The following is a 23,308-nucleotide window of genomic DNA, read 5'->3' on the forward strand; positions in this document are numbered from 1 at the left end:
GCTTAGAGGCGTGTGCATGCACACACAACTACAGGTGTACACAAACATGCATGCACGTATGGGTACACATGCGCGTGCACGCACACACACAACACGCACACACAAATATGCACACATTTATGCCTGGACACACACCTACAGGTGTACACAAACATGCATGAACGTTTTCGCACACTCAAACACAAGCACATACATGCGCATGTGCGCACACACACACACACACACACACTTCACTTACATTTCTTTGGATCTTATCCTCCAGGTCCTGGTTGATCCTCTGCAGTGCTGAGTAGCTGCTTTGTATTCTACCAGGAGACACACAATGACACAGGCTTACCAACTCACACTATTAATAATTGAACACATTCTGCACCCTTTGGATTAATGATGTCTATGCTATGTGTCCATCATGATAATGCATTCCTGTGTTCGTTTTAGGGCTTTACCTTGATAGGTATCCTGTGTCAGATTTAGGGTTTTACCTTGATAGGTATCCTGTGTTCGTTTTGGGGCTTTACCTTGATAGGTATCCTGTGTTAGTTGTAGGGCTTCACCTTGATAAGTATCCTGTGTTAGTTTTAGGGCTTTACCTTGATAGGTGTCCTGTGTTAGTTGTAGGGCTTTACCTTGATAAGTATCCTGTGTTAGTTTTAGGGCTTTACCTTGATAGGTATCCTGTGTTTGTTTTAGGGCTTTACCTTGACAGGTATCCTGTGTCAGATTTAGGGCTTTACCTTGATAGGTATCCTGTGTTAGTTTTAGGGCTTTACCTTGATAGGTATCCTGTGTTAGTTTTAGGGCTTTACCTTGATAGGTATCCTGTGTTAGTTTTAGGGCTTTACCTTGATAGGTATCCTGTGTCAGATTTAGGGTTTTACCTTGATAGGTATCCTGTGTTAGTTTTAGGGCTTTACCTTGATAGGTATCCTGTGTTAGTTTTAGGGTTTTACCTTGATAGGTATCCTGTGTTAGTTTTAGGGCTTTACCTTGATAGGTATCCTGTGTCAGATTTAGGGTTTTACCTTGATAGGTATCCTGTGTTAGTTTTAGGGCTTTACCTTGATAGGTATCCTGTGTTAGTTTTAGGGTTTTACCTTGATAGGTATCCTGTGTTAGTTTTAGGGCTTTACCTTGATAGGTATCCTGTGTTAGTTTTAGGGCTTTACCTTGATAGGTATCCTGTGTTAGTTTTAGGGCTTTACCTTGATAGGTATCCTGTGTTAGTTTTAGGGCTTTACCTTGATAGGTATCCTGTGTTAGTTTTAGGGCTTTACCTTGATAGGTGTCCTGTGTTAGTTTTAGGGCTTTACCTTGATAGGTATCCTGTGTTCGTTTTAGGGCTTTACCTTGATAGGTATCCTGTGTTAGTTTTAGGGCTTTACCTTGATAGGTATCTAGTCTAGTATATTAATCCAGTCTGATATATTTCCAGACAGAAAAGCACAAAATCAATAGAATGTGATTAAAAAAGGTGTGGTTATGTGGTTAGGAATACCTGCGTAGTTTGTCGGTGAACTTGTCGAGTTCCTCCTGAGCACGGCGTAGCTCTGTCTCCAGGTACTGTCGGGTGGAGTCAAACTCGCTCTCTAGCAGCTCCAGCTTGTGGGTGGTGTAGGACAGACGCTTCCGGAGGTCCTCTTTCTGTTCCTGCAAAGAGCTGTGAGGGACACAAACACACACACCAGGCATCAGACATAGTGAAAGACATATTACTGGGGTAACTTCATGTTATATTATATGCATATATTTTATATGTTACATTGAGTATAAATAAGATGGAATGGGAGTCTTGTGTGATGACTCATGAACAATATACATCATACAGTGGTGATGAAAACGTTTTGAATTCCAAAATCATATATTCTATATGCACTTAAATAATATAAAGTTCAGGCTGCCTTTAGCTTCCAGTAACATTCAGCTCTAGTACCTAATACTTTACAACCTTGACGCATAGCACAGAACACCACCACCATAATCAGCCAGAGTGGTTACAGTGACTTACAGGATCACTTTAAACTAAGACTTTGTCACAAATGGCACCCTATTCCCTATATAGTGCACTACTTTTAGCCAGAAGTCTCCGGTCAAAAGCAGTGCCCTATAGAGAATAGGGTGCCTTTTGGGAAGTAACCTACTATGAAATATGGCTCTATGATCTGTAATCAATCACAGGAAAAGATTTAGACGGCTTGGATTCACTGAATAGTGATCCCCCATGTGTAATTCACTGAATAGTGATCTCCCATGTGTATTTCACTGAATAGTGATCCCCCATGTGTAATTCACTGAATAATGATCTCCCATGTGTGTAATTCACTGAATAGTGATTTATGTGTGTAATTCACTGAATAATAATATCCCATGTGCAATTCACTGAGTAGTGATCTCCCATGTGTAATTCAACGAGACAGCACAATGTGGACTATTTATAAAGCCCCGGCACAACCTGAGACCCAATCTAATAACAAGTAGGTGTGAGAAGTAAAATACATGTATCCCTCTCCCCTTTGATGGGTCTGAGTTTCCATGGCAGGCTAATGGGCCTGTATTGATGGACAGATGTAGGAAGTATGGTAATGACTCTATCTGCTGGGAGATCACCAATAACAGAGAGCGAGGGAGAGAGCGAGGGAGAGAGCGAGAGAGAGAGAAATGGAAGAGAAGGAGATAGAGGTGAGAGATGTGGCCACTGTGCTCTCATCCCTCTATCTCCTTAACAAGATCATAGAAGGAGGAAGAGGTTGCGAGTAGAGGCCAAATCTAATCAAATGTATTGTCACATACACATATTTAGCTGATGAAAATGAAGATGTTTCCTTTTAAAGGTGACGTCCCTTAATTAAAAGGGCAATCCAATTATCATTTCAACTTTTTGGGGGGTTTTAATCATGGAGATAATATCTTGAATTAAACTGAATACAGTGACTGTGCAAATTACATGAATTCACCTGAACGACGCAAACACATATACACAAACGCTCCAATCCATATTCCAAACACACACACTCCTACAGAACACAGACAAAACACAACCACCACAGCCCATGATACACATGCAACAAGGTTTCAGATTCCCATTAAGGCAAGCAGAACGTGCTCTTAAGATATGACTGAAAACTAAGCTATTGCTTCTGAGATAAAAAAAATAAATGAAAGAAGGTACAGTAAGTGGAGTGATAATACTGTTATTCCCTCCTGGGTTTAGTATTACTCATCTCCAGTTTACCTTCCTACTTGCTCTAAGTTTCACAGCTAACACGTTTATGACTAAATGGAATAACAATATCCTAATATTTGAATATCATCCCATTCTGTAACCAATGGTTAGTAAAATGTTTTTGGGGGGGCACTGTTTGAATGCTTTTCATGCTACTGTATAACAACCCCCTTGCCAGGTACTAACAACACGATGCATGGCTCACCACAGGTGTTTGTTACATGACAATAGAATGAGTTTATGAAGTCAATCTCCCAATGGGAATCACACATTAGTGACCTTTGGAAACGGCAGCTGAGTCACACGGTAATGAGTATTTTCATTTAGATGGCGGTCGGCGGTGAGAAAACAATGAGGCAGGATAATGATTCTGTTAGGAGGACGGACGTTCGAGTTGTTCACGACCACTTGACAAAGATGGGGAGGATGAAATGAACTCAGTGGGCAGATGGAGAGATGGAGGGATGAATAGCTTCTGAATTGTTCTCTCTTACCTCTTTTTCTGATGTTTACTGCCATTTCGGGAGACTTTTAGGGCCGTTTTGCCGATATATATCTTTTTCATGTCTGCTGTGTTCGCTCCCTCTCATGTGTTTTTGTGTTACAAATGGTTAGTGGGAGTGCATCTATTTTTCTGGGCAGAGGTCATAGGTCAGGTTGGTTAAGTTTGACCTGTTGAGTGAGTTGTCTGAGGGAGTTGTCTACCTGTGTTGGTCCTGTCAACAGAGCAAAGAGACAGTTCGGCAGCCATTAAAAAACATTCAAACCAGGGGCATAGGCACGTGTGAGTTTGGGTGGGCTCAGGCCCACCCACTGGGGAGCCAGGCCCAGGTAAACAGATTGAGCAACAAAAGAATACACTAATATATATATATATATAGGATATACAGGATATATATATTTTTTTTATTCTCTCCTTGTCAGTGTTTCAAACAGGAGATTATTTGTATTTTTACCTTAACACACTACAGTACTTGACTTGGCCAGGAGCTCACCGGAACTGAGTAATGGCACCTACAATTTTCTTCTGCTTGAGTTCCTGAACCTCCTATAGAATATTAGCTCAAAAGTATTGTGGAATTCCTGCACCTAAAATTAAACAGTCTCGGCACCGAAATGAGTATCGGCACCTACAGTTGAAGTCGGATGTTTACATACACCTTAGCCAAATACATTTAAACTCAGTTTTTCACAATTCCTGACATTTAATCAGAGTAAAAATTCCCTGTCTTAGGTCAGTTAGGATCACCCCTTTATTTTAAGAATGTGAAATGTCAGAATAATAGAAAAGATAATTATTTATTTCAGCTTTTATTTCTTTCATCACATTCATCACATCAGAAGTTTACATACACTCAATTAGTATTTGGTAGCATTTCCTTTAAATTGTTTAACTTGGGTAAAACATTTCGGGTGAGCTTCCACAAGCTTCCCACAATAAGTTAGGTGAATTTTGGCCCATTCCTTTTGACAGAGCTGGTGTAACTGAGTCAGGTTTGTAGGCCTACTTGCTAGCACACGCTTTTTCAGTTCCGCACACACATTTTCTATAGGATTGAGGTCAGGGCTTTGTGATGGCCACTCCAATACCTTGACTTTGTTGTCCTTAAGCCATTTTGCCACATCTTTGGAAGTATGCTTGGGGTCATTGTCCATTTGGAAGACCCATTTGCGACCAATCTTTAACTTATGTCTTGAGATGTTGCTTCAATATATCCACATAATTTTCCTCCCTCATGATGCCATCAATTTTGTGCACCAGTCCCTCCTGCAGCAAAGCACCCCCACAACATGATGCTGCCATCCCCGTGCTTCACGGTTGGGATGGTGTTCTTCGGCTTGCAAGCCTCCCACTTTTTCCTCGACACATAACAATGATCATAATGGCCAAACAGTTCTATTTTTGTTTCATCGGACCAGAGGACATTTCTCCAAAAAGTACGATCTTTATCCCCATGTGCAGTTGCAAACCGTAGTCTAGTTATTTTATGGCGGTTTTGGAGCAGTTGCTTCTTCTTTGCTGAGCGGCCTTTCAGGTTATGTCAATATAGGACTTGTTTTACTGTGGATAAAGATACTTTTGTACCTGTTTCCTCCAGCATCTTCACAAGGTCATTTGCTGTTGTTCTGTACTTTTTCCACCAAAGTATGTTCATCTCTAGGAGACAGAATGCGTCTCCTTCTTGAGCGGTATGACGGCTGCAGAGTCCCATGGTGTTTATACTGCATACTATTGTTTGTATTGATGAATGTGGTACCTTCAGGGGTTTGGAAATTGCTCCCAATGATGAACCAGACTTTTCTCTATGGTCTTGGCTGATTTCTTTAGATTTTTCCATGATGTCAAGCAAAGAGGTGTGAAGGTAGGCCTTGAAATACATCCACAAGTACACCTCCAATTCACTCAACTGATGTCAATTAGCCTATCAGAAGCTTCTAAAGCCATGACATCATTTTCTGGAATTTTCCAAGCTGTTTAAAGGCACAGTCAACTTAGTGTATGTAACTTCTGACCCAGTGGAATTGTGATACATTGAATTATAAGTGAAATAATCTGTCCGTAAACAATTGTTTGGAAAATGACTTGTGTCATGTACAAAGTAGATGTCCTAACCGACTTGCAAAAACTATAGTTTGTTAAAAAGAAATTTGTGGAGTGGTTGAAAAAGGAGTTTTAATGATTCCAGCCTAAGTGTATGTAAACATCCGACTTCAACTGTAGTTCAATCCAAGTCAAGTCAAGCACTGGCCTAAACATGCATACACTGTCACAATTCAAAGCAACCAGTAGGGAGGGGTGGGTAAACAAAAAGGATATACACTCAGTGGCCAGTTTCTTAGGTCCACCTATCTAGTACCAGGTCGGACCTCCCTTTGCCCCCAGAACAGACTGAATTTTTCAGGGCATGGAAACGTTTCTCAATGAGTATCAAGGGACCTAACATGTGACAGGAAAACATTCCCCACACCATTACACCACCAACCTGTACCATTGACAGCAGGCATGATGGGGCCATGCTGCTTATGCCAAATCCTTACGCAGCAGGAACCGGGATTTGTCCGACTCCTCAATTGTCCAGTGTTGGTGATCTCATGCCCACTGGAGCTGCTTCTTCTTGTTTTTAGCTGACAGGAGTGGAACCTGGTGTGGTTGTCTGCTGCAATAGCCCATCCGTGACAAGAACCAATGTTGTACTGTTGTACTGCAGCGTTATTTGCCTGTTTGTGGCCTGCCTGTTAGCTTGCTCAATTCTTGCCATTCTCCTTAGACCTCTTATCAATGAGCTGTTTTCTCCCACAGGACTACCGCTGACTGGATGTTTTTTGTTCATCGCACCATTCTCGGTAAACACTAGACACTGTCGTACGTGAAAAGCCCAGGAAGCCGGCCATTTCCGAAATACTGGAACTGGCGTGACTGGCGCTGATGATCATACCACGCTCAAAGTTGCTTAAGTCAATCGTTTTTCCAATTATAACGTTCAATCAAACAGTAGCTGAATGCCTCCATGCCTGTCTGTTGGCTTTATATAGCAAGCCATGGCCACGTGATGTGACTTACTGTCTTTCGGAGCAAACCACTTTCGTAAACGATGTGGTGTACCTAATAAACTGACCACTGAGTGTATTTTGACAATAATAATTATACATTTTATTTGGCAGATGCCTTTGAAGACACTCAAGGACATCTTACATCAAATCTAGTGCTGTACATAAAATATATTTCATTTAGGCCGATGTAATGAATTTGACCTATGCTGGCTTCTCAATTTTAAAGTAATGGGCGGGTTAATGCAAGTCACTTTGCACTTATACCATGTGCAGTAAACAGTAGCTATTGCTGTGTAGACTAGGCTACACCGTGTAGGCTATTCACAGTTAGCTAGCTAGCTAAGAGTCACTAGCCAACTGGGTTAGAAAAAACAAGTAAAATGTCTGAACAAAGAGACTGTGTATTGAAGAGGATGTTGGAGCATTTGCCAAGTTATTTGATATCAGTGATTTCGCCTTGAAGGGCCTCCAGTGACCCTTTATATCAATCACTGATTGCATTATTCTAATGGAGGGCCTTAAAAACTGTTTCAGGACATTCAGAGACTACAACACTGTTTTTATTCAACACTTTTACAAATCATGAAACATGCTTCTCCATTTCGACCCCCTCCACTTCGACCCCCTCCCTCCTCCACTTCGACCCTCTCCACTTCGATCCCCTCCACTTCGACCCCCTCCCTCCTCCACTTCGACCCCCTCCACTTCGACCCCCTCCCTCCTCCACTTCGACCCCCTCCACTTTGACCCCCTCAACTTCGACCCCCTCCACTTCGACCCCCTCCCTCCTCCACTTCGACCCCCTCCACTTCGACCCCCTCCACTTCGAACCCTCCCTCCTCCACTTCGCCTCCATCCTTCAGCTGAGACATGAACATCAGTCCAGTGAAAAAAATATAGATATATTTATTTTTCAATTTATGCTCCAATGTGCCTTGCAAGTAATAGACTATAACAACTGACATATTACCAGCTTCATCATTACAGCCTAGCTTGAGACTCGAGTTTTGAAATATAAGGGAACTCTATGTTATTTATAACAAAGGGTAGGCCTACATGGAGAAATTCACGCCTCTCTTATTATATATGAAAATAGGCAAATGCATGAAACAATATTTATTTCCAGTCAATGTAAATAGCCCATGCACTGTCCCTATAAGTTACTCAATGAATTGATATCACAGAATACATTGTAGGTGCACTTGATCTCCTGCATTGTGACTCATTCATTTGGATTTGTATTTATTATGTATCCCGATTAGCTGCTGCCCCTTCCTGGGGTCCAGAAAAATTAAGGCAGTTTATACAATTTTAAAAACATTACAATACATTCACACTCAGGCCCCTACTCCACCACTACCACATACAATATATAGTGTACAAAATCTATGTGTACATGTGTGTATAGTGCATATGCTATCGTGTTTGTGTGTATGCATGTGTCTGTGCCTATGTTTGTGTTGCTTCACAGTCCCCATCTGTTCTATAATTTGTTTTTTTTTTATCTGTTTTTAAATATAATTTTACTGCTTGCATCAGTTACTTGAAGTGGAATAGAGTTGCATGGACTCATGGCTCTATTTTGTACTGTGAGCCTTCCATAGTCTGTTCTGGACTTGGGGACTGTGAAGAGACTTCTTGGGGCATGTCTTGTGGGGTATGCATGGATGTCCGAGCTGTGCGCCAGTAGTTCAAACAGACAGCTTCAACATGTTAATACCTCTCATAAATACAAGTGGTGAGGAAGTCAATCTCTCCTCCACTTTGAGCCAGGAGAGATTGACATGCATATTATTAATATTAGCTCGCTGTGTCCAACCAAGGGCCAGCCATGCAGCCAGGCTGCCCTGTTCTGAATTAACTGCAATTTTATTTTTTGTGGCACATCCTTTTTTTGTGGCACCTGACCACATGACTGAATAGTAGTCCAGGTGCAACAAAACTAGGGCCTGTAGGACCTGCCTTGTTGATAGTGTTGTTAAGAAGGTAGAGCAGTGCCTTATCATGGACATACTGCTCTCCATCTTAGCTACTGTTGTATCAATATTTTTGACCATGACAGTTTACAATCCAGGGTTACTCCAAGCAGTTTAGTCACCTCAACTTGCTCAATTTCCACATTATTATTTACAAGTTTTAGTTGAGGTTTAGGCTTTAGTGAATGATTTGTCCCAAATACAATGCTTTTAGTTTTAGAAATATTTAGGACTAACTTATTCCATACCACCCACTCTGAAACTAACTGCAACTCTTTGTTAAGCGTTGCAGTCATTTCAGTCACTGTACTGTAGTAGCTGAAATGTATAGTGTTGAGTCAACCATATACATAGACACTCTGGCTTTCCTCGAAGCCAGTGGCAATTCATTAGTAGAGATAGAAATAAAGTGGGCCTGGACAGCTGCCTTGGGTAATTCCTAATTCTACCTGGATTATGTTGGAGAGTCTTCCATTAAAGAACACCCTCTGTGTTCTGTTAGACAGGTCCACAATATAGCAGGGGGTGTAAAGCCATAACACATACGTTTTTCCAGCAGCAGACTATGATCAATAATGTCAAAGGCCGCACTGAAGTCTAACAAAACAGCCCCCACAATATTTGTATCATCAATTTCTCTCAGCTAATCATCAGCCATTTGTGTAAGTGCTGTGCTTGTTGACTCTCCTTCCCTATAAGCATGGTGAAAGCTTGTTGTCAATTTGTTTACTGTAAAATAGCATTGTATCTGGTCAAACACCATTTTTCCAAAAGTTTACTAAGGGTTGGTAACAGGCTGATTGGTCGGCTATTTGAGCCAGTAAAGGGGGCTTTAATATTCTTAGGTAGCGGAATGAATTTTAAGCCTGAGGGCACACACTTTCTAGTAGGTTTACATAGAAGATGTGGCAAGTAAGAGTGGCAATATCGTCCGCTATTATCCTCAGTAATTTTCAAGTTGTCAGACCCGGTGGCTTGTCATTGTTGATGGACAACCATTATTTTTTCACCTCTTCCACGCTAACTTTACGGAATTTAAAATTGCAATGCTTGATCAGTTATACTTGGATGTGTAGTGTCAGCATTTGTTGCTGGCATGTCATGCCTAAGTTTGCTAATCTTGCCAATGAAAAAATCATTAAAGTAGTTGGCAATATCAGTTGGTTTTATGATGAATGAGCCATCTGTTTCAATGAATGATGGAGCTGAGTTTGCCTTTTTTCACAGAATTTAATTTAAGGTGCTCCAAAGCTTTTTACTACCATTCTTTATTTAATTTATCTTGATTTCATAGTGTAGTTCTTCTTCTTTTTGTTCAGTTTAGTCACATCATCTCTCAATTTGCAATAGGTTTTCCAATCGGTTGTGCAGCCAGACTTATTTGCCATTCCTTTTGCCTCATCCCTCTCAACCATACAATTTTTCAATTCCTCATCAATCAACAGGGATTTGACAGTTTTTACAGTCATTTTCTTAATGGGTGCATGCTTATTAGTAACTGGAATAAGGAATTTCATGTGTCAAGTACAGTGTCTGTTTGCTCCTCATTACACACCACGGACCAACACATATTATTTACATCAACAACATACAGTAGGAATCACTACAAAACTTCTTGTATGACCTTTTATACACTATATTAGGCCCAGCCGTTGGAACTTTGGTTTTCCTATATATGGCTACTATATTGTGATCACTACATCCAATGGATTTTGATACTGCTTTCAAGCACATTTCTGCAGCATTAGTAAAGATGTGATTGATACATGTTGATGATTTCATTCCTTTGCTGTTTGTAAATACCCTGGTAGGTTCACTGATAACCAGAAGCAGGTTGCAGGCACTGGTTACAGTTTGAATATATTTCTTGAGTGGGCAGCTTGATGAAAGGCAGTCAATATTTAAATCACTCAGAAAATATACCTCTGTTGGTATCGCATACATTATCAAGCATTTCACACATGTTATCCAGATACTGACTTGGTGGTCTGTAGCAGCTTCCTACCAGAATGGGCTTTAGGTGAGGCAGATGAACCTGTAGCCATATTACTTCAACAGTATTTGACATGTGATCCTCTCTAATCTTTACAGGAATGTGGTTCTGAATATATTCTATAAATGTTGTAACCTTGTATTGCTACCGCTGTATCATCAAAGGTAGTTTCTAAGTGAGTTTCAGAGATAGTCAGAATGTCATCTGTTACTAGCAAATTATTGATTTCATGAACCTTGTTTCTTAAGCTACATATATTAACGTGGGCTATTTTGAGCACTTTTCTTCTGGAATGCTTACTTGCTTTCATTGCTTTACTGGGAAGCTTAGCAGCAGTAGATGTGCTAATGTTCTTTATGTTAGTGCAGGGTGAGCTGCCAACAGTGGACTTCCTCCTAGGGAACACCGGTTTAGTGCTAACAGTATAACTCTGGTTCATAGACACATGATTACTGCATACAATAGCTGTAGGATCAGCAGAGGCATTCAGGCCAGTTAAAGGGACATACATTAGGTTACTTACATTGTGTACTGATGCCCCTGGTGTAATGTACAATTGGTAAAGCATAATGATGACTCAGCGGCACAATGGTAGGGATTAATTGAGCTGAACTTGGGTCATTGATAAGTCATTGTCGCAACACAACCTTATAATGCTGTGAAAGGATCCAGGAACCCAAATGATTTGGGTGGATCCCATCCTCCTTATAAAACATGTTCTGTTTCCAAAAGGTATAGACATTGTCAACTAAAGTTACACCCAATGAACTGCAATAATCACGTGGCCAGTTGTGAAGAGAGAATCCTGCTAAAGAGTTCAATGCCACGATTCAGAGATGGCAGAAGGCCAGATAAGATGTGTCTTTTGTTAGTGTTTAGGAGAGAGTCAATCAACTCTTTAAAATCCAGTTTCAACTTTTCAGAACTGCCCTTAATAATGTCATTAAAACCCACATGGACTATGATAGAATTCATTTCCATTACAAAGAAAAGGCTGTTCTAGTCTATATAGGCTATGTCTGCCTATTGAGATTATTACCGGGCAGGTGTTATGGGCTGCCCTACCGTACCTCCTTGCCCGTCCAAATAAAATATTGAAATAATGACAATTTATTTGACCGAGACACGCACTGACTGAAAGACGCATAAATCTCAGATAAAGAATCCAAGTGAGATAAACAGCGCCTCTCTGTCTCCGTATGTGTTGACCATGTATCTGATGCTGTCTGGACAAAAGGTGTATGGCATGTCATACTTTTTCTGGACAGACAGCATCAGATTCATGGGCTACAGTAAGAGAGAGCGGCTCGCTAGTTTCGGCAAAGAGGAAGAGGCGAAGCGAGAGGGTTCTCTCTCGCCTAAACCTGTCCTCAATAAGCCCAATGTGTTTGTATGGGCATAATATGCAGACCTAGGCTTGTCGACTGCATTCCCGCCTTTGGGACAACAACTTGCATTGTTTGAGCGGAGACATGAGCATCTCGTTATTATAGACAGATCTCTCGTTTCAGTCACTTGCGAATTGGTAAGGAAAGTTGGCGCGGATGTTGGCTCCCCCTAAAGTCAATTGATATTTTGCCAAAATTATATAATTACTCCTGTCTAAATAAAATAATTCAAAATATATTACAAGAGAGCTTGACTTAGCCATAGAGGATCATTAGCTTCTTAAAATAAATAGCTGTGGATTGTTTCAAATCACAAGTGCATACATGTAGGCCTATACCTAGTATTTGGGAAGCCAGCAATTTGGGCAGCACGTATGGCAATAGGCCTAGCTGATTATTGAGTTGGACGGGTCAGTGAAAAGCATCTAAAATATGTGAAGATAATGTGTCCTGAGTATAATTCAAAATGTTGAGACAATAAGAAGGGGAGGGATGTGTGGGGACGATATGGGCATCTCTCTCCAAAATACATGCATTCAGCTCTCCAGAATGTGCTCCACTGTCTCCCACCAATTTTTGCACATTCGTGTTTCATTATGTGAATTGTTTGTCCTTTGTTTTTGTTTTTTTATCAATTCCCCATGACATACCGTATGTAACCAGTAGGCCTAGTAAATGTACCACTAATCCCGGTAATTTGGTTAGATTCATTTCTGTTAACGCATGTATTACAGTCATTTCCCTTTATCTTTCTGGAAACATTGTTTGCAGAGTTCACAACCTGCTACACTTCTGAGAAACATGTTATGGTTTATTTCATAACCATAATTTAGGAGTTTAGCAAATTGTTTCATTGTCTTTTGTTTGGTGTGCTTCATGTGAGCAATGAGCATGTGTGGTATACAGTGGCAACATTTTTAGAAAAGATGAATACAATTTTAAATTAAAAAGGGGCTTGCCTATTTTTCATGTTATTTTGTCATTAATATGTGTCACATATCAGTTTGCAAACAATGTAAAAAAATATATATATCAATGAGTTAATGAAGCCGCATACAAACATGGTCTCTTTTTGTTTTCTTGAGGAAGGCAGATCTAAAATGCAGGTGTTTCATCCAAGCTCAGGGCTTTCTGTGGTGGTGGGGCAAGCCAGCAGAAAATAGGAAGCGTTGCGCCGTGATTGTCTCAGTGTTCTGTCATTCATACAGTAGCTTTGATTGGACTGATCATGTCAACATCATACTTTCAATATCTTAGCTAGCAGGCTTCATCATGAATCAAGTCGACAATCTACTGGCAAATCCTTATTCATCCTTGTCATATGAAGAGAAATAATTAAGAGAAATTATAGATAAAATGTATCAGTGCTCATCGGCCATTGGACATAAACATTACACAAGTTGAAAATCACAAATTCAACAATGAGTGGTTTGGAAGGAATTAGTGGCTTATTGTAAGCATTGTAATCATTAGCCTACTATTCAGTGGAGTGGCTGTGCGGTACTAGTGCCGTGCTAAAAACCACTGACTTTGGGGAGTTCAAGACAACTGGGAACTTGGGAAAAATTTGCTACGACTGCAAAATACTTTCATCCAACTTGGAATTGTAAATATGGAACTTGAGCTATGACCTCTTTCTAGAGCTATGACCTGAAGATCACTGACTTCATAATGATTCTAATTTTTTTCCCGAGTTCCCAGTTGTCTTGAAAGCACCATAAATCTAGAGAATGGCAAACTTTGATGACAAAGTTTAACGACAGAATTTGCCCACGAAGGACCACCGCGCCACCTTCCTGTTCAAGTGAGCACAACACAACAAGGTGAGTCCAAAAATGTCTTGTATGCTGCTGTATAAATTATGTAATATGCCAGGGAGATATGTATACTGTAGCTAAGTAAAAGTAATAGTAAGTGTATGTTGTGTAGTAAGCTGTTAGTAGCCCATGTGCCTCACCCTAATTATTTGGTCTATTTTCACCTCTTAATTTCACCTACTGTTCTGACTTGGTGGTGTGCATGTAGCCTATAACCTGTTTAAGAGAAATGTAATCAATGAATATTTTAAGAGCTTTCATTGTCTGCTTATATGTCCCCTTTATCTATCCTACGGTTCTGACTTGGTGTACAGGGAGAACACTGTAAGAACGGCCCATGTTCTGAATTTCAAAAGTGCTGAACAAATAGTTATATTGACTACGTCCGTCGTAGTAGTGGTGGTAAGGTGTTGGAACTGCTTTGTGGACTCTGCTGTTGGGACAGCTGTATGTAGGCCCTAACCGTTTGTGGGCACCGTTTGTCACCATTATAGTCCAATTCATGTATTGTTTAGCATAATGTTGTGTAGTGGCTTTGCTGGCATACAGCCCACTTTTTTTTTTTGCCCCACCAAGATTTACATGCTAAAATTGCCACCGGTGCTTTCTCTGTCCTGATAACGTTGAGGGAGCATGGCAACCAGCTGAGTTTATACAATGTTGCACATCACTAGCAATAGCTCAATTCAAGACATATAAAAATGGAGACAAACAGGTGGAGTAAAGAGATTCATCCGATAGAAAGAACCTGGATTTTCATCAGGATATTTTCAACTGATTTAATTTGTCTGCTTTAGGCCTTTATGTATTTCACTTAGTTGAAGATGGAAGTTATAGGCCTACTGCTGCATTAGCCTGTAGGCTATCTCTGAGTGCAATGCCTAATTTATTTAGCCGCTGTCACGACTTCCACCGAAGGTAGCTCCTCTCCCTGTTCGGGCAGCGCTCGGTGGTCGTTGTCGTCTGTCTACTAGCTGCCACCGATCCCTTTTCTTTTTCATTTGGTTTTGTCTGTCTTGTTGTTCACCTGTGTATAGTTTAGGTTATTAGTGGGGTATTTAATCTCACCCTACCCTCTTGGTTTTGTGAGAGATTGTTCGTTTAGCTATCATTTGTTTGGGTTGCGTTTTGGTTTGTTCTGTTGAACAGGTGTTTTCCTTTCGGGACTATGTTCCTGTTGTTTTGTGGCTACTGTTGTGGTCCTGTTCCTGTTCTTTGGACTTAAATAAAACGCCCTTTCTTGCAATTCGCTCTCTCCTGCGCCTGACTCCACACCCACCTCTCCTAGGGAGAAACTGACAGCTGCCAATGAATCACGGTGTAGGCTGTCTATGTGTCCATTTAGCAAAGGCTGGTGCTATTGCATTAGTTGAATTTTAACATTTAGATTTTTACTATTTAAATTCATTTTTTTTAACGATTAACCGTTATTATTGAAATTAGATTGTTCCAAGGAAATGCGCATATAAAAGTACTGGCGTGCAGATAGGTAGGAATTGTCTTTATTTTGACACCCATTATAAAACTCTTGTTCAGGCACACAGGGGGAAAAACGGAGCCGAGGTATAGAAATGTCCGTTCAACTGATTCATTCTGGCACCGGCCCTGGATTATTACTGCTCTGTCAGGGCACCAGCCCTACATTATTACGGCTCTGTCAGGGCACCAGCCCTGGATTATTACGGCTCTGTCAGGGCACCGTCCCTGGATTATTACTGCTCTGTCAGGGCACCAGCCCTGGATTATTACGGCTCTGTCAGGGCACCGGCCCTGGATTATTACTGCTCTGTCAGGGCACCAGCCCTGGATTATTACTGCTCTGTCAGGGCACCGGCCCTGGATTATTACTGCTCTGTCAGGGCACCAGCCCTGGATTATTACGGCTCTGTCAGGGCACCAGCCCTGGATTATTACTGCTCTGTAAGGGCACCAGACCTGGATTATTACTGCTCTGTCAGGGCACCGGCCCTGGATTATTACTGCTCTGTCAGGGCACCGACCCTGGATTATTACTGCTCTGTCAGGGCACCAGCCCTGGATTATTACTGCTCTGTCAGGGCACCGGCCCTGGATTATTACTGCTCTGTCAGGGCACCAGACCTGGATTATTACTGCTCTGTCAGGGCACCGACCCTGGATTATTACTGCTCTGTCAGGGCACCGGCCCTGGATTATTACTGCTCTGTCAGGGCACCAGCCCAGAATTATTACTGCTCTGTCAGGGCACCAGACCTGGATTATTACTGCTCTGTCAGGGCACCAGCCCTGGATTATTACTGCTCTGTCAGGGCACCAGCCCTGGATTATTACTGCTCTGTCAGGGCACCGGCCCTGGATTATTACTGCTCTGTCAGGGCACTAGCCCTGGATTATTACGGCTCTGTCAGGGCACCAGCCCTGGATTATTACTGCTCTGTCAGGGCACCGACCCTGGATTATTACTGCTCTGTCAGGGCGCCGGCCCTGGATTATTACTGCTCTGTCAGGGCACCAGCCCTGTATTATTACTGCTCTGTCAAGGCACCAGCCCTGGATTATTGCCTGCTCTGTCAGGGCACCAGACCTGGATTATTACTGCTCTGTCAGGGCACCAGCCCTGGATTATTACTGCTCTGTCAGAGCACCAGCCCTGGATTATTACTGCTCTGTCAGGGCACCGGCCCTGGATTATTACTGCTCTGTCAGGGCACCAGACCTGGATTAAAACTGCTCTGTCAGGGCACCAGCTCTGTATTATTACTGCTCTGTCAGGGCACCAGCCCTGGATTATTACGGCTCTGTCAGGGCACCAGACCTGAATTATTACTGCTCTGTCAGGGCACCAGACCTGGATTATTACTGCTCTGTCAGGGCACCAGCCCTGGATTATTACTGCTCTGTCAAGGCACCAGTCCTGGATTATTACTGCTCTGTCAGGGCACCATACCTGGATTATTACTGCTCTGTCAGGGCACTAGCCCTGGATTATTACTGCTCTGTCAGGGCACCAGCCCTGGATTATTACTGCTCTGTCAGGGCACCGGCCCTGGATTATTACTGCTCTGTCAGGGCACCTGCCCTGGATTATTACTGCTCTGTCAGGGCACCGGCCCTGGATTATTACTGCTCTGTCAGGGCACCAGACCTGGATTATTACTGCTCTGTCAGGGCACCAGCTCTGTATTATTACTGCTCTGTCAGGGCACCAGCCCTGGATTATTACGGCTCTGTCAGGGCACCAGACATGAATTATTACTGCTCTGTCAGTGCACCAGACCTCGAATATTACTGCTCTGTCAGGGCACAAGCCCTGGATTATTACTGCTCTGTCAGGGCACCAGCCCTGTATTATTACGGCTCTGTCAGGGCACCAGCCCTGGATTATTACTGCTCTGTCAGGGCACCGACCCTGGATTATTACTGCTCTGTCAGGGCGCCGGCCCTGGATTATTACTGCTTTGTCAGGGCACCAGCCCTGGATTATTACTGCTCTGTCAGGGCACGAGCCCTGGATTATTACTGCTCTGTCAGGGCACAAGCCCTGGAATATTACTGCTCTGTCAGGGCACCAGCCCTGCATTATTACTGTTCTGTCAGGGCACCAGCCATGGACTATTACGGCTCTGTCAGGGCACCAGTCCTGGATTATTACTGCTCTGTCAGGGCACCAGCCCTGGATTATTACTGCTCTGTCAGGGCACCAGCCCTGGATTATTACTGCTCTGTCAGGGCACCAGACCTGGATTATTACTGCTCTGTCAGGGCACCAGCCCTGGATTATTACTGCTCTGTCAGGGCACCAGCCCTGGATTATTACTGCTCTGTCAGGGCACCGGCCCTGGATTATTACTGCTCTGTCAGGGCACCAGACCTGGATTATTACTGCTCTGTCAGGGCACCAGCTCTGTATTATTACTGCTCTGTCAGGGCACCAGCCCTGGATTATTACGGCTCTGTCAGGGCACTAGCCCTGGATTATTACTGCTCTGTCAGGGCACAAGCCCTGGATTATTACTGCTCTGTCAGGGCACTAGCCCTGGATTATTACTGCTCTGTCAGGGCACCAGCCCTGGATTATTACTGCTCTGTCACGGCACCGGCCCTGGATTATTACTGCTCTGTCAGGGCACCAGCCCTGGATTATTACTGCTCTGTCAGGGCACCGGCCCTGGATTATTACTGCTCTGTCAGGGCACTAGCCCTGGATTATTACTGCTCTGTCAGGGCACCAGACCTGGATTATTACTGCTCTATCAGGGCACCAGCCCAGCATTATTACTGCTCTGTCAGGGCACCAGCCCTGGATTATTACGGCTCTGTCAGGGCACCAGACATGAATTATTACTGCTCTGTCAGTGCACCAGACCTGGATTATTACTGCTCTGTCAGGGCACCAGCCCTGTATTATTACTGCTCTGTCAGGGCACCGGCCCTGGATTATTACTGCTCTGTCAGGGCACCAGCCCTGGATTATTACTGCTCTGTCAGGGCACCAGACCTGGATTATTACTGCTCTGTCAGGGCACCGGCCCTGGATTATTACTGCTCTGTCAGGGTACCGACCCTGGATTATTACTGCTCTGTCAGGGCGCCAGCCCTGGATTATTACTGCTCTGTCAGGGCACAAGCCCTGGATTATTACTGCTCTGTCAGGGCACGAGCCCTGGATTATTACTGCTCTGTCAGGGCACAAGCCCTGGAATATTACTGCTCTGTCAGGGCACCAGCCCTGCATTATTACTGTTCTGTCAGGGCACCAGCCATGGATTATTACGGCTCTGTCAGGGCACCAGTCCTGGATTATTACTGCTCTGTCAGGGCACCAGCCCTGGATTATTACTGCTCTGTCAGGGCACCAGCCCTGGATTATTACTGCTCTGTCAGGGCACCAGACCTGGATTATTACTGCTCTGTCAGGGCACCAGCCCTGGATTATTACTGCTCTGTCAGGGCACCAGCCCTGGATTATTACTGCTCTGTCAGGGCACCGGCCCTGGATTATTACTGCTCTGTCAGGGCACCAGACCTGGATTATTACTGCTCTGTCAGGGCACCAGCTCTGTATTATTACTGCTCTGTCAGGGAACCAGCCCTGGATTATTACGGCTCTGTCAGGGCACTAGCCCTGGATTATTACTGCTCTGTCAGGGCACAAGTCCTGGATTATTACTGCTCTGTCAGGGCACTAGCCCTGGATTATTACTGCTCTGTCAGGGCACCAGCCCTGGATTATTACTGCTCTGTCACGGCACCGGCCCTGGATTGCTACTGCTCTGTCAGGGCACCAGCCCTGGATTATTACTGCTCTGTCAGGGCACCGGCCCTGGATTATTACTGCTCTGTCAGGGCACTAGCCCTGGATTATTACTGCTCTGTCAGGGCACCAGACCTGGATTATTACTGCTCTATCAGGGCACCAGCCCAGCATTATTACTGCTCTGTCAGGGCACCAGCCCTGGATTATTACGGCTCTGTCAGGGCACCAGACATGAATTATTACTGCTCTGTCAGTGCACCAGACCTGGATTATTACTGCTCTGTCAGGGCACCAGCCCTGTATTATTACTGCTCTGTCAGGGCACCGGCCCTGGATTATTACTGCTCTGTCAGGGCACCAGCCCTGGATTATTACTGCTCTGTCAGGGCACCAGACCTGGATTATTACTGCTCTGTCAGGGCACCGGCCCTGGATTATTACTGCTCTGTCAGGGCACCAGCCCTGGATTATTACGGCTCTGTCAGGCTACCAGCCCTGGATTATTACTGCTCTGTCAGGGCACCGACCCTGGATTATTACTGCTCTGTCAGGGCGCCGGCCCTGGATTATTACTGCTCTGTCAGGGCACCAGCCCTGGATTATTACTGCTCTGTCAGGGCACGAGCCCTGGATTATTACTGCTCTGTCAGGGCACAAGCCCTGGAATATTACTGCTCTGTCAGGGCACCAGCCCTGCATTATTACTGTTCTGTCAGGGCACCAGCCATGGATTATTACGGCTCTGTCAGGGCACCAGTCCTGGATTATTACTGCTCTGTCAGGGCACCAGCCCTAGATTATTACTGCTCTGTCAGGGCACCAGCCCTGGATTATTACTGCTCTGTCAGGGCACCAGACCTGGATTATTACTGCTCTGTCAGGGCACCAGCCCTGGATTATTACTGCTCTGTCAGGGCACCAGCCCTGGATTATTACTGCTCTGTCAGGGCACCGGCCCTGGATTATTACTGCTCTGTCAGGGCACCAGACCTGGATTATTACTGCTCTGTCAGGGCACCAGCTCTGTATTATTACTGCTCTGTCAGGGCACCAGCCCTGGATTATTACGGCTCTGTCAGGGCACTAGCCCTGGATTATTACTGCTCTGTCAGGGCACAAGCCCTGGATTATTACTGCTCTGTCAGGGCACTAGCCCTGGATTATTACTGCTCTGTCAGGGCGCCGGCCCTGGATTATTACTGCTCTGTCAGGGCACCAGCCCTGGATTATTACTGCTCTGTCAGGGCACGAGCCCTGGATTATTACTGCTCTGTCAGGGCACAAGCCCTGGAATATTACTGCTCTGTCAGGGCACCAGCCCTGCATTATTACTGTTCTGTCAGGGCACCAGCCATGGATTATTACGGCTCTGTCAGGGCACCAGCCCTGGATTATTACTGCTCTGTCAGGGCACCAGCCCTGGATTATTACTGCTCTGTCAGGGCACCAGACCTGGATTATTACTGCTCTGTCAGGGCACCAGCCCTGGATTATTACTGCTCTGTCAGGGCACCAGCCCTGGATTATTACTGCTCTGTCAGGGCACCGGCCCTGGATTATTACTGCTCTGTCAGGGCACCAGACCTGGATTATTACTGCTCTGTCAGGGCACCAGCTCTGTATTATTACTGCTCTGTCAGGGCACCAGCCCTGGATTATTACGGCTCTGTCAGGGCACTAGCCCTGGATTATTACTGCTCTGTCAGGGCACAAGCCCTGGATTATTACTGCTCTGTCAGGGCACTAGCCCTGGATTATTACTGCTCTGTCAGGGCACCAGCCCTGGATTATTACTGCTCTGTCACGGCACCGGCCCTGGATTATTACTGCTCTGTCAGGGCACCGACCCTGGATTATTACTGCTCTGTCAGGGCACCGGCCCTGGATTATTACTGCTCTGTCAGGGCACCAGCCCATGATTATTACTGCTCTGTCAGGGCACCAGACCTGGATTATTACTGCTCTGTCAGGGCACCAGCCCTGTATTATTACTGCTCTGTCAGGGCACTAGCCCTGGATTATTACTGCTCTGTCAGGGCACCGGCCCTGGATTATTACTGCTCTGTCAGGGCACCAGACCTGGATTATTACTGCTCAGTCAGGGCACCAGCTCTGTATTATTACTGCTCTGTCAGGGCACCAGCCCTGGATTATTACGGCTCTGTCAGGGCACCAGACCTGAATTATTACTGCTCTGTCAGGGCACCAGCCCTGGATTATTACTGCTCTGTCAGGGCGCCGGCCCTGGATTATTACTGCTCTGTCAGGGCACCAGCCCTGGATTATTACTGCTCTGTCAGGGCACCAGCCCTGGATTATTACTGCTCTGTCAGGGCACCAGCCCTGGATTATTACTGCTCTGTCAGGGCACTAGCCCTGGATTATTACGGCTCTGTCAGGGCACCAGACCTGGATTATTACTGCTCTGTCAGGGCACCAGCCATGCATTATTACTGTTCTGTCAGGGCACCAGCCCTGGATTATTACGGCTCTGTCAGGGCACCAGTCCTGGATTATTACTGCTCTGTCAGGGCACCAGCCCTGGATTATTACTGCTCTGTCAGGGCACTAGCCCTGGATTATTACTGCTCTGTCAGGGCACCAGCCCTGGATTATTACTGCTCTGTCAGGGCACCAGCCCTGGATCATTACTGCTCTGTCAGGGCACCAGCCCTGGATTATTACTGCTCTGTCAGGGCACCGGCCCTGGATTATTACTGCTCTGTCAGGGCACCAGACCTGGATTATTACTGCTCTGTCAGGGCACCAGCCCTGCATTATTACTGCTCTGTCAGGGCACCAGCCCTGGATTATTACGGCTCTTTCAGGGCACCAGACCTGGATTATTACTGCTCTGTCAGGGCACCGGCCCTGGATTATTACTGCTCTGTCAGGGCACCAGCCCTGGATTATTACTGCTCTGTCAGGGCACCGGCCCTGGATTATTACTGTTCTGTCAGGGCACCAGCTCTGGATTATTACGGCTCTGTCAGGGCACCAGCCCTGGATTATTACTGCTCTGTCAGGGCACCAGCCCTGGATTATTACTGCTCTGTCAGGGCACCGGCCCTGGATTATTACTGCTCTGTCAGGGCACCGGCCCTGGATTATTACTGCTCTGTCAGGGCACCAGACCTGGATTATTACTGCTCTGTCAGGGCACCAGCCCTGCATTATTACTGCTCTGTCAGGGCACTAGCCCTGGATTATTACGGCTCTGTCAGGGCACCAGACCTGGATTATTACTGCTCTGTCAGGGCACCAGCCCTGCATTATTACTGCTCTGTCAGGGCACAAGCCCTGGATTATTACGGCTCTGTCAGGGCACCAGACCTGGATTATTACTGCTCTGTCAGGGCACCAGCCCTGGATTATTACGGCTCTGTCAGGGCACCAGCCCTGGATTATTACTGCTCTGTCAGGGCACCAGCCCTGGATTATTACTGCTCTGTCAGGGCACCAGCCCTGGATTATTTCTGCTCTGTCATGGCACCGGCCCTGGATTATTACTGCTCTGTCAGGGCACCGGCCCTGGATTATTACTGCTCTGTCAGGGCACCGACCCTGGATTATTACTGCTCTGTCAAGGCACCGGCCCTGGATTATTACTGCTCTGTCAGGGCACCAGCCCTGCATTATTACTGCTCTGTCAGGGCACCAGCCCTGGATTATTACGGCTCTGTCAGGGCACCAGACCTGAATTATTACTGCTCTGTCAGGGCACCAGCCCTGGATTATTACTGCTCTGTCAGGGCACCAGCCCTGCATTATTACTGCTCTGTCAGGGCACCAGCCCTGGATTATTACGGCTCTGTCAGGCCACCAGACCTGAATTATTACTGCTCTGTCAGGGCACCAGCCCTGGATTATTACGGCTCTGTCAGGGCACCAGCCCTGGATTATTACTGCTCTGTCAGGGCACCGGCCCTGGATTATTACTGCTCTGTCAGGGCACCAGCCCTGTATTATTACTTCTCTGTCAGGGCACCGGCCCTGGATTATTACTGCTCTGTCAGGGCACCAGCCCTGGATTATTACTGCTCTGTCAGGGCACCAGCCCTGGATTATTACTGCTCTGTCAGGGCACCAGACCTGGATTATTACTGCTCTGTCAGGGCACCAGCCC

At 45.0% G+C, this 23,308-nt stretch overlaps 1 protein-coding gene across 2 annotated transcripts in view; it reads right to left on the reverse strand.

Moving 5' to 3' along the window:
* The window catches only part of LOC110522545 (brain-enriched guanylate kinase-associated protein), a 49,046-nt gene that overhangs the window by 14,817 nt on the left and 10,921 nt on the right, over window positions 1-23,308 (reverse strand). Inside the window, exons 2-4 of one of the 2 annotated variants that reach the window (XM_036976149.2) lie at window positions 3,715-3,936; window positions 1,496-1,657; window positions 239-305 (exon numbers count right to left, since the gene is read on the reverse strand). In XM_036976149.2, the coding sequence (XP_036832044.2) occupies window positions 239-305; window positions 1,496-1,657; window positions 3,715-3,785 (300 nt within the window). In that variant the 5' untranslated portion in view covers window positions 3,786-3,936. The remainder of the gene's footprint in view (window positions 1-238; window positions 306-1,495; window positions 1,658-3,714; window positions 3,937-23,308) is intronic. The other variant, XM_036976150.2, reaches the window with a different exon arrangement.

Source organism: Oncorhynchus mykiss, chromosome 4 (assembly GCF_057628025.1).
Source record: "Oncorhynchus mykiss isolate SJ-2025 chromosome 4, ASM5762802v1, whole genome shotgun sequence".
Classification (NCBI taxonomy): domain Eukaryota; kingdom Metazoa; phylum Chordata; class Actinopteri; order Salmoniformes; family Salmonidae; genus Oncorhynchus; species Oncorhynchus mykiss.